Genomic DNA, 19,712 nt, shown 5'->3' with positions numbered 1-19,712 from the left:
TTTTTTTTTTGTATGTGTAAAATCTGATAGCCTGTTTTTTCCTTGCTTAGCACAATATCATAAATGTTTTCTTTTACTTTTATTTCTGTATCTATTGAGCACCTACTATGTAGCAGGAACTGTGCTAGGCCCTGTAGATGCTTGAGATGGACCTTAAAATGCAAAGGGGTACTTCCAAAGTAGAGAAGCAGGAGACCCATAATTAAGGCAGAGGAACTCCACCTTCAATATTGTGGACAATGAACTTTAAGCTAACAAGGGCAGCCAAAAAGGACACCATAAAGAAATTTGCAGCTAGATCTAGTGTCTTATAATGACCCTACAAGAAATACTTACTTGATACAATAGGAAATTTGCCAGGATTTATCAAAATTCCAGAAAAGGACAAAATTGCAGTCAGTAAGGTCAGTTTTTGAATGGGGCCATTTCCTAAGCAGTCTTTCTGTTAAAGACATCGATGTTTTAAAAATGAGGATTGTAATGAACTGTCTTGGCCCTGCTGCCAGCCAATCAGAATGGACCCTGGGTGCCATGTTGGATCAAGGTCTGAAGATGCCCACCAGACTGTACCATGACATTGGCCCCTACGTTGACTGATCACAGGGAGGTCTGGGGAGTCCTAAGGACAGGCTGGATGGCCAAGGCAGTGATGGGGGGCACTCAGGGACTCAGGGACACAACTGCTCACCAGCTGGAACAGTAGTGTTTCAATGGTTTAAGAAGCATACACTGTACAAGCGCATCCTGGCCACAAGACCTACCTGGAGAGCAACTTCTTTTCTCAAGTTGCTAACATGTGCTCTTAGATGTCAGTGGGCCTGCTGCCTCTGACACAAGAGCTGTGGTTTGCCATCCTTTGAACTTGAGCAGGAGGAATATGATTTGGGGCAGACACTAGGGAGAGGGGTTCAGAGCCAGCCCATGGGGGGCAAGCTGCAGCTGGCTCTGCCCCCCTCCTTCCTAAAGAACCTCCTGGAAAATTCACTCTAACCCAGGCTCCCAATGAGCAGTCACACCTCCACTCATGTACACACAACGTGGCTGAGGTCTTCAGAACACACGGGGCTCCATGGGGGAGGAAGGCATCTCCCAGGGTGAAGAACACGCAAAATGGTCATGTAGGGACTCAAGTCCTGACCATCCACGAGCAGCAAAGGCCAGCACCTCCCAAGAGGCCTCTCCTGCTGACCAGCCAGCTCCAAGTCCTATCCCAGTACCTGTATTTTCCGCTTAGGTGCAGGGACAACGTTCCCAGTTACCTGGACTGAGAACTATGGCACTCTCCCTGAACCTCAGCTTCCCTACTGATTTAGGTGAGGGGATAGCTGGGGCTGAAAGACAGTTTTCCAATCAAACTATCAATGACTGAGCAGGGGCTATCAGGGTAGGCCCTGGTCTAGAGGCCTGACATGATGTCCTGTAATCCTCACAGCACCCTATGAGGTCAGTAGCTATAATTCCCACGTTGCAGATAATGAAAATAGGGCTTTCTTATATGTCAAGGAATTCTGGGGATACTGAGGGGCTCAGAATATAACTTGCTTAAGGATTCACAGCTAGTCAGCAGCAGAGCTGGAGTTTGAACACAGGCATGTAAACCATCACCCAAGTTCTATTAGGGCCACACAGGAGACAGCCTGAGGAGGAATATGGCAGGGTCAGCACATTTGAGGAAGGGGGACAAAAGCTCTGGGAAGCAGTGCTGGGAGAGAATACTTCCCCTCCCCCACCCACCTCCCCCACCCCCTGCCCCAGGTTACTTTTCTCTCAACCCTCCCACAAATACACAGATATGGAGCTCCACAACAAAAGTTATTGGTAATAATTAGCTAACCCTTTATACTTGCAACATAAACTCAGAAGATGCCCTTGGATGCTCTAGAAACGGGGATGTCAAAGCAGGAGAAGAGGAGGTGAACAAGAGGTGGAGTCAGCTCGAATGGCAGCTGTCATCCGTTCTTCTGTCCTGCAGCACAAGGCACTTAGGTTGTCTGTCGACCGCCTCCTGCCCTGAGGCTTTCAGATCCAAAAACAAGTTACTGAGTTTAGCACAGCGGGCAGGAAGACAGAGGTTCAGATGGCATCTCTGTCGGACACTGGCTCTGAGATCTTCAGACAGTTTCTTAGCTTTTCTGCATCTTAATTTCCTCATCTGTAAAAAGGTCATATATCTCAGAGTTGCTGTGAAGATTAAATAAGACAATATTTGTGAAGTGCTTAGCGTGGCATCTGGCACAGTGCAAATCCCTTAATAAAGAGAGTTATTAACATGAAATTGCTTTCTTGTGAATTATTTTATCAGAAATTTATGGGATAATTCCTTTATTGCTAGGTTACGAACTTAAAAAAACCTAACTTTGGAAAACATGGTGAAAGGAACGAGACACAAGTTGTAATATTGTCTAACTTAATTTTTATAGGAGACATGGAAACTGACACTAGAGAAGGCAAGACAGATTGTCAAGAAATCCCCAACTCTGGTAAGCAACAAACGGGGAGAATGCCAGCATTTTCCTTGGCATGTTCACCTCCAAAGGCCAGGGGCTACCCCGGACGCAAACCCACAACACAACACGCCACGGTTGAATTGGGTTTGAATAGGAATATGAGCCCCTTCGTCTTTTTTCTCCTCTCTTCTCTCTAGAGCAGCGTTTCTCAACTCCAGTTGTGGGCACTGTCCTGGGCATTGTAGGATGTTAGCAGCATCCCCCCCAATAGATGCCAGCACCCCCCCCAATAGTCGTGACAGCCAAAAATGTCTCCTGGCATTGCCAAATATCCTCTGGTACTCACTGTTGAGAACTGTTGCCCTCCGGTAGACCATATTGGAGGAGGCTGTATCCTCCTGCTCCTCCACTTTCTATATACGTGATCTAAGCTGAGCCTCAGTTTCCCTATCAGTGAGGTAGGGACAATATCAGTGTTCCTTTCTCAAAGCATGGATGTCAGGACTAAGAGAGTTGATGTGTGTGGGGTGTCTGGTATCATGCCTGGGACTTATCAAGCACTCTATATATGCCAGCTAAAATCATCACCATTATTATTCTTTTCCTCTAATTTTTCCTCTTTGCAATCATAGTTTCATTCAACAGAATGCCTAGTTCAAATCAGTTATCATTAAGTCAAGTATTTGACTTGGGCCCTGGTGGCCAATCAGCCCCAGTTGAAGAGGAAGCAGAAAGGTAAACCTTTAAAGAACAGTGTCTCCCTAATGAAAGCAGTCCTGGCAGGAAGGAAGCATTCATCAGAGATGAGAGGGCATGGCCTTCGTCCTTGGCTTCTCCCTGCTGGCCCTGATTCAATACATTCAAAGTAGTATTGATTTGGCAACATGGAAATAAAGGGGAGGAAAATTCTTCATGGCTTGGTTTGTCAGACTTAGCAAATAAAAACAGAGGATGCCCAATTAGATTTGAATTTCAAATCAAATAATGAATAATTATTTAGTATAAGTATGTCCAGCACAATATTTTATTCGGCAACCCTACTTGTGGGGGGCACATGGGTTTTGATGTACAAGGCTGATACATGTTGGATGACAGTATGCAGGCATTTCTGCACAATTGCTTAATCAATCACAATGCCTGCATCTCCAATTATTATTTAATTCAGTGAGTAATTAAAGGCCAACCATAGCTGGTTCAGCTAATCTGCTTAAGTTATTGAATAAGAAACTGAAACATCACATGAAACCCTTGACCACCACCTTCAGAACTCTAAACAGACTGGAGAATAATACCATTTTTCTCTTATTCTTCTCAACATGCATCTAAAAACTTATTCTCAGGGCATTGTTTACTTCACTAGTACAAACTGCCTTGGCATTAACTCAAAGACTAATTAGGATTTTACAATTTTTCATTTCTGTCACCAGAATTGCTAGCATAATTCATGGGGCAGGATTCCAATCATGACTTGCGAGAAGCCAAAAAAAAAAAAAAAAAAAAAAAAATCAACCGAACAATTCACCAATTAAAAAAAAACAACTCCTCAAAAACCTCCTCCAATTTATTTACTCTCTAGATTAAAGCTATCAGGGAAAAAATAATCAGGAAATGCAAATAAGCATCTCTGAAAAACTGCTCAGAAGATATTGGCTGCAATTAACTCCATTGTGATGGCTGATGGAACTGCCGACCTAGCCAGAATGCGGAGAGAAATACAGAGTAGGTTGCATGTCATTTCAGCACAGCCTGTCAGATGGAGAATCCAGACTGCGGAAGAGTTCAGTGTTACTGAAGGGAATGGAATGTTCCAGAATGTTCCTGCATCTCAAGGAGGTCCCGAGAGGCTCTTCAGGGGGGTCTTCGTGGATTTGGCAGAACACCAAGCATCTGAGGGTTTAGAACACCTGAGTCGTGGCATCAATTTATTTAATTATCACAAAAACTCCTACAAAGTAGATAGCATATTTCTGTTATCAACCCCATTTTACAGATGAGAGGACTAAGGATGAGAGGTTAAGTAATTCCCTCACTCCACGTAGCTAATAAGTGAGAAACCCATCATTTACATCCAGATTTAGCTTCTTCCAAGTTTCTACCCCTTCCACTATTCCAATAGCTCTCAACCAGAGCTCCTCAGTACTGAATTTCTGGAAGCACCATTCACATCACAGGCTATGTGAATATTAGAATCTTGTAGTGCACAACCTGTACTGCTGTACGTGATGGCCCTGATTTCCAACCTACCTACTAAACAGAACCATCTGGAAAGCCTCTAAAAATTGCTGCTGTTCAAACTTGCCTCAAGTAAAATAATCCAAGTTAAATTCAAGTAAAATAATACACAACAATGGTTTAAAAGCACTTCATCACACAGAAATTCCATCTTAAGTTGGCTGTGTACAGAAGAGATGTTATGCTCCCCCTTTGACCCTCTATTTACCCCATTCACCTCGTTCCATTTATTCAACCCCTGTTTGTTGTTCTGTATTCGTTTAACATCCTGGGGTGGGAAAGCTCCAGATGCAAGCGGAAGCTGGTTAAATAGATGGCAAAATAAAGATGCTGCCTGACTCCTGTGCCCAGGGAGAGCCCAGATTTGAGACTTTCATTTTAGATGGGATTACATGCAGTCAGATGTGATGTTTTAAATCCATTGCTGAGTTAATAACAGCCCACATTCTGCCTCTGTCTAGTAAGGTTTGAATTGAAAGGAAGGGGCTGTCAAACGTGCAAGTGAGGACCTCTGCACTGTTGCTCTGTGTCCATCTAAGTTCCCTTTGCAGGTTTGTAAGAAGAGGTTAGTCCTTCCCGTACTGTGTGATGAAAAGGCTGCATGATCAAACAGAAGGAATTCTGGGGGTCCCTGGACAAGTTGCATCATCTATTGCCCACATCCTAGATCTAATTTGTGCACAATGAATGTCAAAGACAGCTGCAGCCTTCAGGCTGAATTTTGACAGTGAACAGCTGTGCAATTATAACATTTTATTCCATTGTACCCCTTGTATAGTAATTATCAGGCTGTTGTATAAATTTTTTGATGTATTGGTTATCATCAGTGTTAAAATCTACATTGCCATTACGTTAATTAGACCAAGGCCTTCAGACTAAAGTAAATATTAAAAGAAGTAGCTCACACATTCAAATGCAGTCTGACTCTGGGTCTTAGAATGTGTCTCTTTCCAAATTGCCACCAATGTTGTGGTATAATTGCACACTAGTGTTTATTTTACAGTGTATCTACACTGCTCATCTCAATCAGTTACCAGGTCTCTAAACACCCCTCCTTTGCACCACCATCCTCCTCCTCCCACCTCACATCTGTGGTTCCCAACCAGGGGCAATGTTGTCCTCCCTCCTCCTCTCCTGGAAACGTTGGCAACATCTGGAGACCTTTGTGGGCTGCTGGCATATAGTGGCTAGATGCCAGATATTCTGCTAAACATCCTACAATGCACAGGACAGCCCACAACAAAGAATTATTCAGGACCAAATGGCAGTAGTGCTGAGGTTAGAAACCCCGGGATCACGTCTCGGATCCTTATCTGCCAACAGGTCTCTCTGTCCCATATTGCTTCCTCGAGGCCTTCATGTCACCTGCAGAGATATCTTTCCAAAATACAAATGTGATCCCTCTGCTTCAGACCTTCCAGGATTCCCCACTGTCCTCAAGATAGCATGTAGTGCAGTGTCCTAGGCTTGTCCTAATGTCTCCTTCCTTCCACGGTTCACCGTGTTCTCCCAGTTCCTTATACTCCAGCCAGGTTGAAATGTTTGGCGGTCCCCCAAGACGCCAGCCCTGCTCATGTGCCCACAGCACTGCGAGGGTGCTCCCTCTGCCAGCGGCCGTGCTTTTCCAGCTTTGGTGTGTACTCCAGCCACCTGGGACCTTGTTAAAATGCAGATTCTGATTCAGCAGGTCAGCTGAATCTGGGGCCAGAGACTTTAGTCCTGAAAGTTCCCGGATGGCCTCAATGCTCCTGGTTTGTGATCACACTTTCATCAGCTAGAACCTAGAGCAGTGCTTCTCAAACCTTAGTGAGCATCAGAGTGAATGGGAGGCTGTGAAAACACAGATTCCTGGGACCTACCCCAGACTTTCCGATTTACTAGAGTGGGGGGAGCCCATGAATTACATTTGTAACAAGTCTGCAAGCTGCACTTGGAGTTGAAAAGCTTAGAGCATCTGTCTCTTCCTTCCCACCTGCCTCCTATCTGATTTCTGGGTCCTCGCCTGCCTCCTCCTCCAGTTCCCAGAAAGCCATATTAATGCCTGGACCACCACAGACGTCACAGAGCATGCTAAGAGCTGGGCTATTCACCCCGACGCTCCGCTAGACAGTAAGCTGCATGACAACAAGGACAGTCTTTTCTGTCTCCAAATCTTGCATGCGAATCAGCATTGTTCCTCATCCTAGAAAGTTGGGCAAGCATCCTGAAGATCCTTAAAAACCTCATTTATAACCAGAAAAGGTTACCTGTTCACCTTTGCTAGTGTCAAAATATTACCAACGCTGTTAATACCACTCACAGCCATCTGAAGGACTTTTTGGGCTAGAGGGAATCACTACAGGTTTCCCTGCTATCCAAAAGTAGAGCATTCCTATGAAGTCTTTCCTAAGGCAAAGAAGCAATTATCTTAGGACACATCTTGCTAACAGATGCACAAAATAAATTGAGATCAAGCACAGAGGCTCACAGACACAGTTCAAAGCTATGGTGGCCTGATGCTGAGATGCTCAGTGTGGTTTCTGGGGAAGGAGCTGGGCGGTGCCCCTCTCACTGTTCAGGGTGCTCGCTGCCTCTCCACTGGCTCCTGCAGAACAAACGATGAACGTTATTTTTGCTTTTTGCATTTTTTTTTTGTGAGAGCAAAAAACTTCTTTGGATTTCTTTCAGTTCGTGAGTAGGTAGTAATCTAGGTCTTTCATAGACTCAAAGTGGTGTGAAGCGAACTTTTGAAAAGCGAACTATCTCTCCCTTTGTTGATAAATGCTGGTTCCTTACTTTTTCTACCCTGTTGATTTTTTCTTTTGTCTGAGAAAAGCATCAAGGGAACTGCAATTTTTCTAAAATCATTACTTAGTAAAAAGCCAGGGCTTTTAATTTATCCCACAGCTAGAGTCTTATGGAAACTGCTGTCTGAAATCCCGTTGTTCAGGAAGCTTTGAGGGGCTTCATCCACACAGCCCTCCTTCCCCTACCCCGCCTCCCCCAGGGAAGGGACCTTCCTTCTTCCTTCTTCCTAAGCCAGTGTCTCTCCTGTTAGTCTTTATTTTATCTCATAACAGGAAGGAATTATTTTATTCAAAAACAGTCTTTATTTTCAAATCCTTTTTTAAAGCCACTGAGGACAGGGAGGAGAGGAACGTTGTCTGAGTAGAATGGACCAAGGTGGGCCAGACCCTTTTGGGAAGAGGAGGAAAAGAGATGAAGGTAGGACTAGCTGGATGGGGGAGAAGGGGAAGCCTTCAGGCGGAGGAGCCGGCATGAACAAAGGCACACAGGTGGAATGAACATGGAGCGTGGAAACAGGAACAAGAGGTAAATTTAGTTAAGTAAAATGGCCCAGATTCTGGAGAAAGAAGAGTCCAGAAATCCAAACTATGGAGCCAAGAGGAGAGGAAGGGCCTTTAGAAGTTGGAAAATCATCCCTTGAACTAAACAGCTCTTTCTGTTTTTGTTTTTTCTCTCCAGACATATTCCAGAAGTGGTTCTGATATTTGTTCACTCCCATTTTTGGCCAAGATCTGTCAGAGGATTAAATTGTACGTATACAAGTTCCCCTTCCTAAGCACTGGCAGGGGATAGCATCTTTGGCTGTCCTTGTTTTCTAATGACTAAAATGATCTTCAAGTTAAAAGGCATCTTTCTGAAAGTGAAAGTGTTTCTTGCTCATGACTTGTACAGAAACTGGAAGACAAATTAGCTCAGAACAAATCATTTTGGAAATATACTGAATACCAGCATCTTTGAACCTCCAACCTGACTTACCGCCCCAGACGGGAATGCAGCCTGCCTGCCAGTGAGATTGTGAGTGGCTCAGTGCATGCTCGCGCCGCACCTGGGGACAGGACACCTCCTCCTTGCTGTGTAAGATACAGACAAGGCTGGCCACCTGTTATGGCAGGGACTCTTTGAGCATCTTTAGAGCAAGGCACTCACAAGGCTGGAAAAGGACCATTTTTTCACAGAGCCCAACCTATTACCTAGAAAATCTAGCTCTGGTATGTATGAACAGGATTCCTAATACAGAGACACTGTCCAAAGTTCCCAAGCCCTCCTGTCTCCGTTTAAAAGCCCGTGCTCCCTCCAGCGGCACTCTGAGTCTGAGGTTATGCTGGGTGTTATAGTAATCACTGTCCTAAACATTAAAAGATGGAACAGTCCTGAGAGGCACGTTGGACTAAGAGGCAAAATAGCATAGGTCCACCTTCCGCTCGGCTGCTTCCCATGTGACTGTGGCAGAGGCTGCTGCCAGGCAGTGTATGGCACTGTTCTGGGGTCCAGATGCTGAACTTTCAAGGCACTTCTGCACTGAGTTCTCACAATTCCATGAACTAGGGATTATCATTATTTCCATTTCGCAGAGAAGGAAACTGAGTCTTACAGAAGTAACTCCTCCCAACCATGAGGACCCAAGATACACCCCCAGGTATATTGGACCCCACTTGTTCTTTGGAAACATCCACTTTCTTGACTCTTGTGCAATGCTGCCTCTTGAGCCAACTTTGAAGACTTGAGCCACTTAATGTCTCTGAGCTTCAGTTTCCCCATATCTAAACTCAAGCCATAGACCCATTTGGAAAGTTTTAAAAATGCAGACTCCTTGGCCTGAGACCTGGTGGGACAGCGTGGCACGTTCCTAGGTTCCTGGTTGACTGTGTCCTCCCTAGCGCGCTCACATTCTATTTCAGGAGCCAGACCACAGATGCTACATGTACAGATGATGCTTTAACGACTCAAAATAATGTTCCTTCACTGTGAGACATTCACAGAGACCACTCCGTCCGCCCTGGCCCCTGTTGCTTTTATTCTCACTCTCCCGTAGGCAGTTCCTATCACTTGAGTGCATTCCGATCCAGCCGGGCTCTCATGGTGAGGAGTTAGAGGGAAGAACTTCCCAGAGGTGAGAGTCAGGCTGAACATCTGGACTGAGAGGCTGTATTGGTTTCCCAAGGCTGCTGTAATAAAATACCACAAGCTAGGTGGCTTGAAACAACGTAAATGTATTGTCTCCCAGTTCTGGAGGCTGGAAGTCGGAAAGCAAGGTGTTGGCCAGATCCCTCTGAGATTCCCTCGGGGACTCTGGGTCGAATCCTTCCTTGCCTCTTAGCTTCTGGGGGTGCCCGTCCATCCTTGGCAACCCTGGGCTTGCAGCTGTGTCATTCCAATCTCTGCTTCCCTCTTCTTATATAGCCATCTTCCCTGTGTGTCTGTTTTTCCTTTTACAACCAGTCATATTGGATTAGGGTCCACACTTATGGCCTCATCTTAACTCAATAACATCGGCAAAGACCCTTTTTCCAAGTAACTTCACATTCACAGGGAGCAGGGGTTAGAACTTCAACATATCTTTTTGGTGAACACAGTTCAACCCACAATAGAGGCACTTTTCCTACGTTCCTCCATCCTTCATCTCATGAGCTTCATGGACGCTAAACGCATTGAACATCCCCCGTCTGCTTTGAAAGTATCTCAGGAGAGGAGGCGGCTGTGCATCTGACCCACATTCAGAGCCTCTTAGGGATCCAAGAGTTTAAAAACTTTTCCTGGTTCATCTGCCCACATAAGCTCCTGCAAGCCAACTGTGCAAAGTGCAGACTTGGATCCTGGAACAGTTATCAATCCCGCTTTTCATGAATAGAAGTGGAGGCAGAGACCCTCAGGACGTGAGGAGTAGAGGGGAAATATCGGACATGAAAGAAAGTGCGGGAGGCTAAGATGCAGCCAGGTCCCAAGACCCCGACCGTTTCATCATGCTTAGCTCTTGTTGAATCGAGACCCCTGTCCCCTCCTTGCTGAAAGCATCATTGCATTTTCTGTGTCAAACCAAACGTGGGCCCTCAGGGCCTAAAACGACAACTCTTCAGTTGAACCACCTTTGAAAACCTGAATTCAAGAGCATCTGTGGCCAGGGATTTTCCTGGCCCAATTTCAAAGGGAAATTTTTTCATGAAAAAGCAAAAGCAGTATGTTTTTCTTCTTTCTAAAATCACTGTGCTTCTAGTATAGTTCGTACCAAGTCACGAATTATTCAGTGCTGCATGGTTTATAAAGCACATTTAAATGCAGCCTCGTTTATTCTTTAAAACAACCTGTGGCTCAGTAATAAAAATGACAAGTAAAAGTTATCTGATACTGTCTCTGCACCAGGAACTCTTATAAATGCAACCCTGTTAGACAGACATTTTTTTGGTCCCCTTTTTAAAGATGTAAAGCCGTTTGTCCAAGGTCATAGAGCTAGTCATGGATAAATATGATGTTTGAACCCAGCAGCCTGGTTATAAAGGTCAGGCTCAGAGCCACAGCATTGCCTGTCCCGTGACTCGGAGCCTCACTTTCAGATGAGCAAGTCGGTTCTGGTTTATTTAATGCTTGACCCACTAGCACAGTCAGCAGGTGGTAGAGACAAAGACCTATGTGTCTTCTGTTACATAATCCTTCCCTAAAATCCCCTCCAGTAAGAATGCCTTTCTGGCTCTGTGCCTCTCTTGTCCCCATCCTGTTTGGTCTAATGCCTTCAAAATGCAATGGAGGTGTCTCCACCCGTGGGAAGTTTTCCAGCTCGCAGCCTAGCTTCGGTCGCTTGGCTAGCCTCCTCCGTACTCCACGCTCACTGGTGCCTGCTCCTGCACCCTGTTCTTCTCTGGCTGCTTCCCCATCAGTCTCCCACACCCACCGACAGCTCTTGGAGAGCAGGGATACCATTTCTTGGTAAACTTTTTATCCCTGGTTCCTACCACAGTGCTTTAGTAGGGACTCTGCAGAAACAAGGGAATAAATAAAGAAAAAGCACTGCTTTATTAGAAAAACAAATGTTTAGGATACCAGGCTACTACCATGGGGCAACCAAGTTTTTGGTTGTTGTTTTGTTTTGATCAGAATTCACAGTACCTATATACTGCCTATTTTCTATTGTAGCAGTGGTAGGACAGGAGGGTCCCCTCTTAATAATTTATTCTTTTTATTGAATTTCCAAATGCATGAACCCACATATGTATTATTTCACATAAATTCACACAGACTATCTTATCCTACGTTAACTGTGCTTTTAATTCATCATTCTTTGCTTTTTTTTCATTTGTTCCTTCTTGCCCCTGCCCTGCTCTTTCCACCCACATCGTCCCTGTCCCCACCACAAGGTGAGCCGTGTAAACACGTCAGGATGTGTCCTTCCATGGTTTTCTCTGCTCTCATTTTATCTTACAGGGATGCACGTAACACATCCACATGCATATGAAACAGAGTCACGCTGGCCCTGGAGTACTGCCTGGGACTCAAATATGAGGCAGATACACATGGAAACTTTATTCCCCCTAGTTTTCTTTTGTTGTAATGTCCCAGTTTCATGACATAATTTTAGGCACTTTGAACTTGAATAGCTCACCATTATGTAACGAATGCCATTCAGCTGCAATCACAATTGCTCCCTGGATCACGCCTGCTAGCCCAACCCCAGACAGTCATAGGGCAGGAGCAGCAAGCAGGTGATTAGCTGCACCAGCCAACGTGATAACTGGGGTTCTAGGTATTTTCACCGTAAGTTTCTCTGCCTTAGACAGTTTTGCTGTAAAGGATAAAACAATGAAAGATAAAAGAGAGACATTAAGAAGGACATCATGAAACATGAAAAACAAATTACAAAATTAAAGAGACTTTATTGCTAAATACAAAATATCTGAATATATTTAAAGTGTGTGTATATTTCATGGCAATACTGCGCAAATGACTGATCTTATTTCGTGACTTGTACATAAGCACTTGTCTTCCAGGTCTTTCATTCTTAGTATTTTACACACTGTTTTTTCTTGTTGATTCTTCTCCTCATTTGGCATCACACTTTTTCTTTTTCGCTAAGATTTCTTCCTTCGTTAGGAGAGGTATCAGTTTCCAAATACTAGGATGCATGTTTATACCTAAGCTTTGTATTGTGTTGTGAAAGCCTCTACACTGTTGTGTGTTCTTGGCATCTTGTAACATGTCTGTTGATAAACATTCCAAAGTTCTATGGGAAATGCGAGTTCAAATCTGCAACTTTCAGGCCTTCAACCTCTTTCTCCTCCATTGTCGTGTGCTTCAAAATCAGAAACCAGCTCTTGGGGCAAATCATCATCATCTGTCATGATTTTTGTATGATATATATCAAAACAAACTATCAACCAGTCATTTTACCTTTTATGGCAAAATTGTCTTATGGCCAATTAGTTATGCAGTGAAAATGTTTACAGCAAAAATGCTTGCTGCAAAGGCGCTTATGGTAAAAATACCTAAAAATAATGGACACGCATAACTGGACAGAACATGTGTGGCTGGGAACCTGAAAATCTGAAGAGAGTCCATGGATTGGATTCGAGATGTCTCCAGAAACTAAAATGTCATAAGAGCAGACACCTGATTCCTGTTTGCCCAATCCTAGAAACCATCCTTGGAATAACTGTTAGCATTGCACATAATAATGAAAAGAGCTAATATTTTGTGAGTACTTATCACATGCTTGGCACAAGTCTTCCTTGCTTCACATGTAACAACGCTATTAGTCTTTGCAACAGCCCTAGGAAGCAGGTACTGACACTGGCCCTGTTTACAAATGAGGTAACAGATGTACAAACAGATTAAATAATTTGCCCAAAGTTACATACCAAGTAGACAGCAGACCTGGGATTCAAATCCAAGGAGTCTAATTTCAGAACCTAGAGCTATGTTAAGGGGCTTCCCATACTTTTCCTTCCTACTAGAACACCCACACCCATCACCCAATTACTTGCTTTGAAAATGCTTTCTCATCCTTTAGCTTTCACCTTAAGATCGCCTCCTTCCCTGTATACAGTTAGAAATGTTTTCCCTCTGGGTGCACAACCCTCTTATAGAATTTTCTCTGTAGCACTGTGGTTATCTGTTGATGCCTTGTTTTCCCCCACCCATCATTAAGCTCTTCTAGCATAGGAAATGTATCTTATATTTAGCCCTAATATCTAATATGATGCCTGGCACATGCAAGGACTTCAAAAATGGCTGTGGAATGAATGAATGAATGAATGAATGAATGAATATTTCAGCATACAACCAGATACCTGTAAGGATACACAAGGCATCAAGTTTAGATACAATTTTGCAGAAGTAATAATAGTGAAAGTCAACAATGCTTTATCCAAAACAGAGCCAGATGTGATTTGGAATTCAGAATTTCCCAGATTTTAAGAAAGTAACATACGGTGCATACACCATAACTCACCTAACACTCCCAGCACCTCCTAATTAAACAAATTTATATATCAGCAATGAAATATATGGGTAGTCACACTAAATAGGGTATAGCTTATGAATTGCCTTAGACCAGTTTGGGTCAAGTTTTGCCACCAAATGTGTTAGCTGCAAAGTTGAAAATAAGAAACAAGTCTTGGTGTTCAGACCTGTTTGGATTTCGGGGCTATGAATAAGGGATTGTGTAGTTTATGTAAATTGCAATTTATGTGACTTATGATGACCAATCTACCCTCTCGTGTCTAGAATGTATGGTTCTGGTTCGTCACTTTGAGCCTTTAAAATAAGCAGGTAAAGGTTAATTTAATGAACTAACTTTCTAATTTTAGAGACAACTCACTGTTCCTTCCTTCAAGGACAAACTCTCATCCCCGAGTGGCAAAGGTGGAAAGGGGTAGCTTTGTCATCCTCAGTGAGACCTTTCACCCAGAACCTTTTCTCACACTGAAAATATGGCTCTTTGGGTCTGTACATCCTCTCTCTCTCCATCTCCCTCTCCCTCTCCCTCTCCTTCTCCCTCTGTGTCCTTCCTCCTTTTCTCATCTAGAAACATAAAATAGCTATCCAAGAGGTCAAATATGTACATGGGAGAAAATACTTAGTCTTACAGGAGATGTCATCTCCCAAGAGGTCTATTAATGTGGACTTGTGGTGGGTCCACCGTCTCAGAGCTCATAAGACAGGCTCCATACCACCAATTAGGCTCCATGCTGGCTCTGGCTGAATTCACTTGACTTGAGACTCTCAGAACTGCTGAGAAGCTCTTGATTCAAAAGACCATTTACTAAATCCTATAAAGGGTCGTGTTACTCCCTCTATATTCTAGGCTCCAAGAATAACCTCACCCTGCCATATGACGGCACTTCCCTGCTACTCTGTAAGTGATTTTCCTAGAGGGCAACAGTGTTTGCCTTTGGAAGCTGGGAAAAGTCTCGTAGTGAGATCTCAGGGGAAATCCTCACTCAGGGGAGGTGTCCATGGTTTTGACATGAATTGCTTGGTCATCAATCACATCAGAGCCCTTGGTTCCCCAGGCTCTTGAATGGGAGTGACAACTAAATTGTCAGATTCTCAGAATAAGTGCTTTAAAAGAGGAGAATCTTAAGAAAAGACTTCCGTCACAGAATGTGTAAAATGTGTAAAATCTGTAGTACTGAGCTCGTTGACTGGACCAAAAATGCAGGTTCTTTCCTGAGGACCTCAACACCTGTATCCCATGCCCTCTAAAACTTGAGTTCATTATATTTTACCTCCCCGTATAGGCCAAGTAAAAAGTCAGAGAGAAAATAGTTCTGTTGAGTGGAGAGCAGGGATGAGCAAAGTTTGGCTGGTACTCTTCATTTTATTTTTATTTTATTTTCTAAATTTTTATTTAGGTCCTTAATTTTATTTTTAGAATGGGGTTCTGTCACATAAACGCAACACAGCCATATCTAAAAATGTCTCTATTTGTTTTCACAAACACCATTTGTTTTTTCTTAGCTCACCAGGTGTTTTGTTTTTTTTCTTCTAGGGCTATACAAAATTCTTTACCATTCAAAGATGTAGATTCAGACAAATACAGTGTTTTCCCAGTAAGTATCGTTAAGACTAACCAGATGTTCGCTAAATATTGCATTGCTTCCTATAAATTTCTTTCCTTTAATAAGACAAGATTGAGTGCCATTTGAATGTATTATTAATTTGATAATACACCATTTTATGATGTTTACAGACTTTTTGGTGTCTTGCTAATACATGGACCATCAAAGTGGATCTTAGTCCTAGACTGTTTTCGTTTCCTGAAGCCATTCCCAGCTGGAATTCTCCATGGGGATAACAGTTATCTTGAAATGTGTTGGGAATTATTTTCAAAATCCTTAAACGTATTTTAACTTACTTTTTTAAAGTGTGTGTGTGTGTTTATGTCTGTGTACGCATGTTAGATTTAGAACAGTTAGGATGTCAGAATGTTCTCTGCGAAATTTAGCAAGCAAGCAACAGATGTCACAAACTCTCCAAAGTAGGTGGGATCTCAAATACTCTACCTGGGAATGTGAGAAATAAAAACAGTGTTTGACATTATCATGACTCTTGATTCTTTCAAATCAGACATGTCAAAAATATAATCAATCCACACAACTAACCAGTTTGGCTAGAGGTTTTTTAAATTATCCAGCAAAATGATTAATCACTGGACCAAATAAACCAATTGTTTTGGAGCCTTTGATAGAGAAAGTTCAGGGAGTTGGATGGTCCTGCTCTTTGTGGAAGTGCACATAGACACATACACATGAACACACATGTACAAAGACACGTGTATAAAACATGCATTCACATAACAACCCATGTGAATGCACACGTGCCCACATACATGCACATTCACACACATGCACCCCCATACACTCACATATCAGCATGCACCCAACAACACATATGCACACACGTACACACACACTCACATACACACACACTTCATCTGTGATTGGCCCTGGTACCATATTACATTTCACCTCACACAGGAGGTCTTAGCATATCATCTTAATTTTCTTAGTGATCTCTAGTGTTCCTAGACTGTATTTGGATTTAAAATGGCAGATGTCAGTACCCCTCAGACAGCTCTGATTGGCCTTCACTGTGGATAACGTCAAAGCAGAACTGACCCTTCCTGTGTGTGCTCTTCAATTTCAGACACTGCGGGGCTCTCACTGGCGAGGGAGAGACTGTAACGACAGCAACAAGATGGCATACCCAGGCAGAAGGTAACGGTCTCTGCTGGTCACTGATGTTGAAAATTACCTTCTGAAAAGGAGGCAGAAGGCATAATTATCTCCCCCAGCCTAGGGGATTCATGCTTACAGAGAGAAGGGACCTCCATCTCCTAATTGAAGTAAAGTTCAATGAAAAAACAGTGTTTCTTCATTCATTTGCCCAAAAAATGCTCATCGAGTGTTGCCAAGCTGTCTGCATCATGTTGGGTGGTAAACAAATAGAAATAAGCCTCCTCTTGAGGAGTTTACAGTCTAGTGGGAGAAACACGTGAGTAGACAGGTTATTGTGGACGTTCATCCAGCCTCCTGCACGAGTTCTACAGGCAGCCCTGGGCCCAGAAAGAGTAGCCTCTTCCACCAGGAGGAGGGCGAGGGGGGCAGAGAGTAGAGCGCAGGTCACATTTTAGTCCCAGGCTGATGTTCAGTCAATCACATCTCAGACTTCAAACTGGGTATGCCAGCCTTCATCTTAGCTGTGACTACAGTGCTGAAGCATTAACCAGATGTTTGGAACTTTAGAGGCATAACTTTAATGGTGTCACCTGTCTAAATGAAATGGACTGCAGATGTGTTCATTATTCTCATTGGCATGATTCCACAACAATACCACCCATGAATATAGTCAATTGTGAAAAGACTGCATTTGGTCCACAGTTCCCAGCAAACATCCAAAGCCAAGAGAATGGCAAAGAGGTCAAGTGAGGCTTCTGTGTGCCACAACACACAATGGTGTGTGGCACTTTTCCCTGAAGAAACTGTTGTCTATCAAAGACACTTGGTGTAGCACTCATTCATTCATTCCTTCATTTGTGAAGCTGACATTCAGAGTGATAAATATATGCCGAAGACCAATGTTGATGTTTCCTTCACAGGCCAGACAACTGGGATACACATCAGGATTCAAACTGTAATGGCATTTGGGTAAGCGACTAAATTCAAACTTAACCCTGTTCTCTTGCTTTCCGCCCTCCTTAAAAGCCCATTGCCTGTTTGCTTCAGTCAGACCTAAGGAAGAAGATGGTAGACTACCGCAACTCTTTTTCTGCTGTTTGGAAGAGAAGCATAGAATCCAATCACATGTGAAGAATGTCCATGATGTAATGAGAGTTGAGCCTGTCTCTGTCACAGCCACTATAAGTCTCGCTTAAGCTCATTCACATCTAATCCCTTTATTCTGTTTGGAACACTATGAAATTAAATGGAGAGTGGTGTATAGCAAAGTTTTACAGCAACCCAAACAGCTATTGGAGCAAACCGCATGCTGTCACTGTTTCATTGCAGCAATTCTTTTCTATTTCATAAGGCTAGTCAGGCAGAATGGAAGTTACCTGTAGTTACACCACTACCCACATCCTGAGGCATCTAATGCTGGTGCCCCGGTTCCCTATGAATAATAAATTAGCAGCTTCCAGGTAGAGAAAAGGGAAGGAAAGAGAAAAGCCAAACACTTAATCTTAGCACGGCAATGGCAGCAGACCCAATTTTGTGAGGTCTTGAGCTTACAGGATTTGAGGGGTCCTCATGAAGAAAAAGAATACCAAATACAAATACAAAATCAAGAATAAAAGTATAATTAATTAGAACAATAAAAGAAATCTTAACAAATTCCTGGAGTCTTGGGAATTCAGGTCCCTTTCTTCTGAGATCTCTGTCCCAATTTACCAGGAGTGCTTATGTAGAAATATTGTTCTGAGTGCAGCCTGGCTCCTCTCCACCTAAAACACTCTATAGCTCCCAGCTGCTCCCAGCACTCACACAGGAAGGGATCATACAAACAAGGAGCCTTGAAGTTTAACATTCCCCAGCTTCAAGATAAATTGCCTCTGAATGGTTGCCTAATTTGTCTGCTTGGATGAAGAGGAGAAAGTTTCTGTAAATAGTTTCCTCTCTCAAGGACACTGACAGTCCATTTCTTCTGAGATATGGAGAGCAAGACAGATTGTATCCTGGTATAGCCCTACCCACCCACCCTATCATCAGTCACACTGCCTTTTCATGAGGAGGGGAAGACATGTCCCCTAGATCTTAAGGTGTCAAGGTGTCAAGACCCCCAAGGCAACTCTTGTTCGATAAAGTCAAGCTTAGTTGTCATGTTGGAGGACATGGGGGGTTATTAGTGTGTGAAGCTGCTGTCTTGGTTCCATGACCCCATCCCTGCCTCTGACATGGGATCCCACCTACATAAGGAAGGCCAATAAGAGACTGTGCTAGACCAGTGGAAATCCATCAGGAGCCCAGGGAGCCAAGACTCAGAGTTTATCATCAGTAATAGGAGAAAGACACATGACCTTCATACCTATCCCTTTCCATGGAGGAAAAATGACTCACAGAATCACAAAGTCATAAACTCAGAGAGGGCTTTACAATCACTAAGTCCAACATTTCCCAAACTGTGTCCAAGAACTCCAGTGTTGAGTGGGAGGTTAAGAGGTAAGGGAGGAGGGGCGCTATAGCAAAGTTTGGAAAGTACTGGGTCAAATAAGCCTGAACAGTTTTCTTTACTTCTGAATTTCTCAGCATCTTTAATGTTTTAATGCACGCTGGGAGTCCCCAGGACCAATACAGTGAACACACTGCTTCCAGTACATCTCTGACCATCAGGTTCTTTCTTCCTAGAATACTGTTAATACCATTAATAGCTAGTGGAATGCCAGTGCTCTCCAGACCAGAGTTTGGCAAACAAAAAAAAACAAAAACAAATTATATATATATATTTTAACTTTTTTAAAGTTATCCAGACTCTGCTCGAACCTTCCAAGGACCAGCTGCTCCACTAATGCACAGACTTAGCTTTAAGTGTTAGGAAGTGCCCGCAGCTGGGGTAACTCCATCCCACTCACAGGCTCAACCTCACTTCTGGGTTTCTCAGTCTCATCATATCAACATTTGGAATAATTCTTTATGGTTTGGGCTGCCTTGTAAATTGTATGATGGTCAGTAGCATCCCTGCCTCTCCCCACTAAATGCCGGTAGCTCCCCCTCCCCCCACTGTAACAACCAAAGATGTCTCCAGGCGTTGCCAAATGTCCCT

At 43.4% G+C, this 19,712-nt stretch overlaps 1 protein-coding gene across 4 annotated transcripts in view; it reads left to right on the top strand.

The window, feature by feature from the left end:
* Positions 1 to 19,712, top strand: part of AOAH (acyloxyacyl hydrolase) — a 177,653-nt gene that overhangs the window by 57,403 nt on the left and 100,538 nt on the right. For all 4 annotated transcript variants that reach the window (XM_061197922.1, XM_061197920.1, XM_061197921.1 and 1 more), the window contains 5 exons: positions 2,421 to 2,480; positions 8,145 to 8,215; positions 15,445 to 15,505; positions 16,602 to 16,672; positions 17,554 to 17,602. In XM_061197922.1, the coding sequence (XP_061053905.1) occupies positions 2,421 to 2,480; positions 8,145 to 8,215; positions 15,445 to 15,505; positions 16,602 to 16,672; positions 17,554 to 17,602 (312 nt within the window). The remainder of the gene's footprint in view (positions 1 to 2,420; positions 2,481 to 8,144; positions 8,216 to 15,444; positions 15,506 to 16,601; positions 16,673 to 17,553; positions 17,603 to 19,712) is intronic.

The sequence above is a fragment of the Eubalaena glacialis genome, chromosome 8 (assembly GCF_028564815.1).
Source record: "Eubalaena glacialis isolate mEubGla1 chromosome 8, mEubGla1.1.hap2.+ XY, whole genome shotgun sequence".
NCBI lineage: Eukaryota > Metazoa > Chordata > Mammalia > Artiodactyla > Balaenidae > Eubalaena > Eubalaena glacialis.
This window is presented reverse-complemented; position numbering and strand designations above follow the sequence as displayed.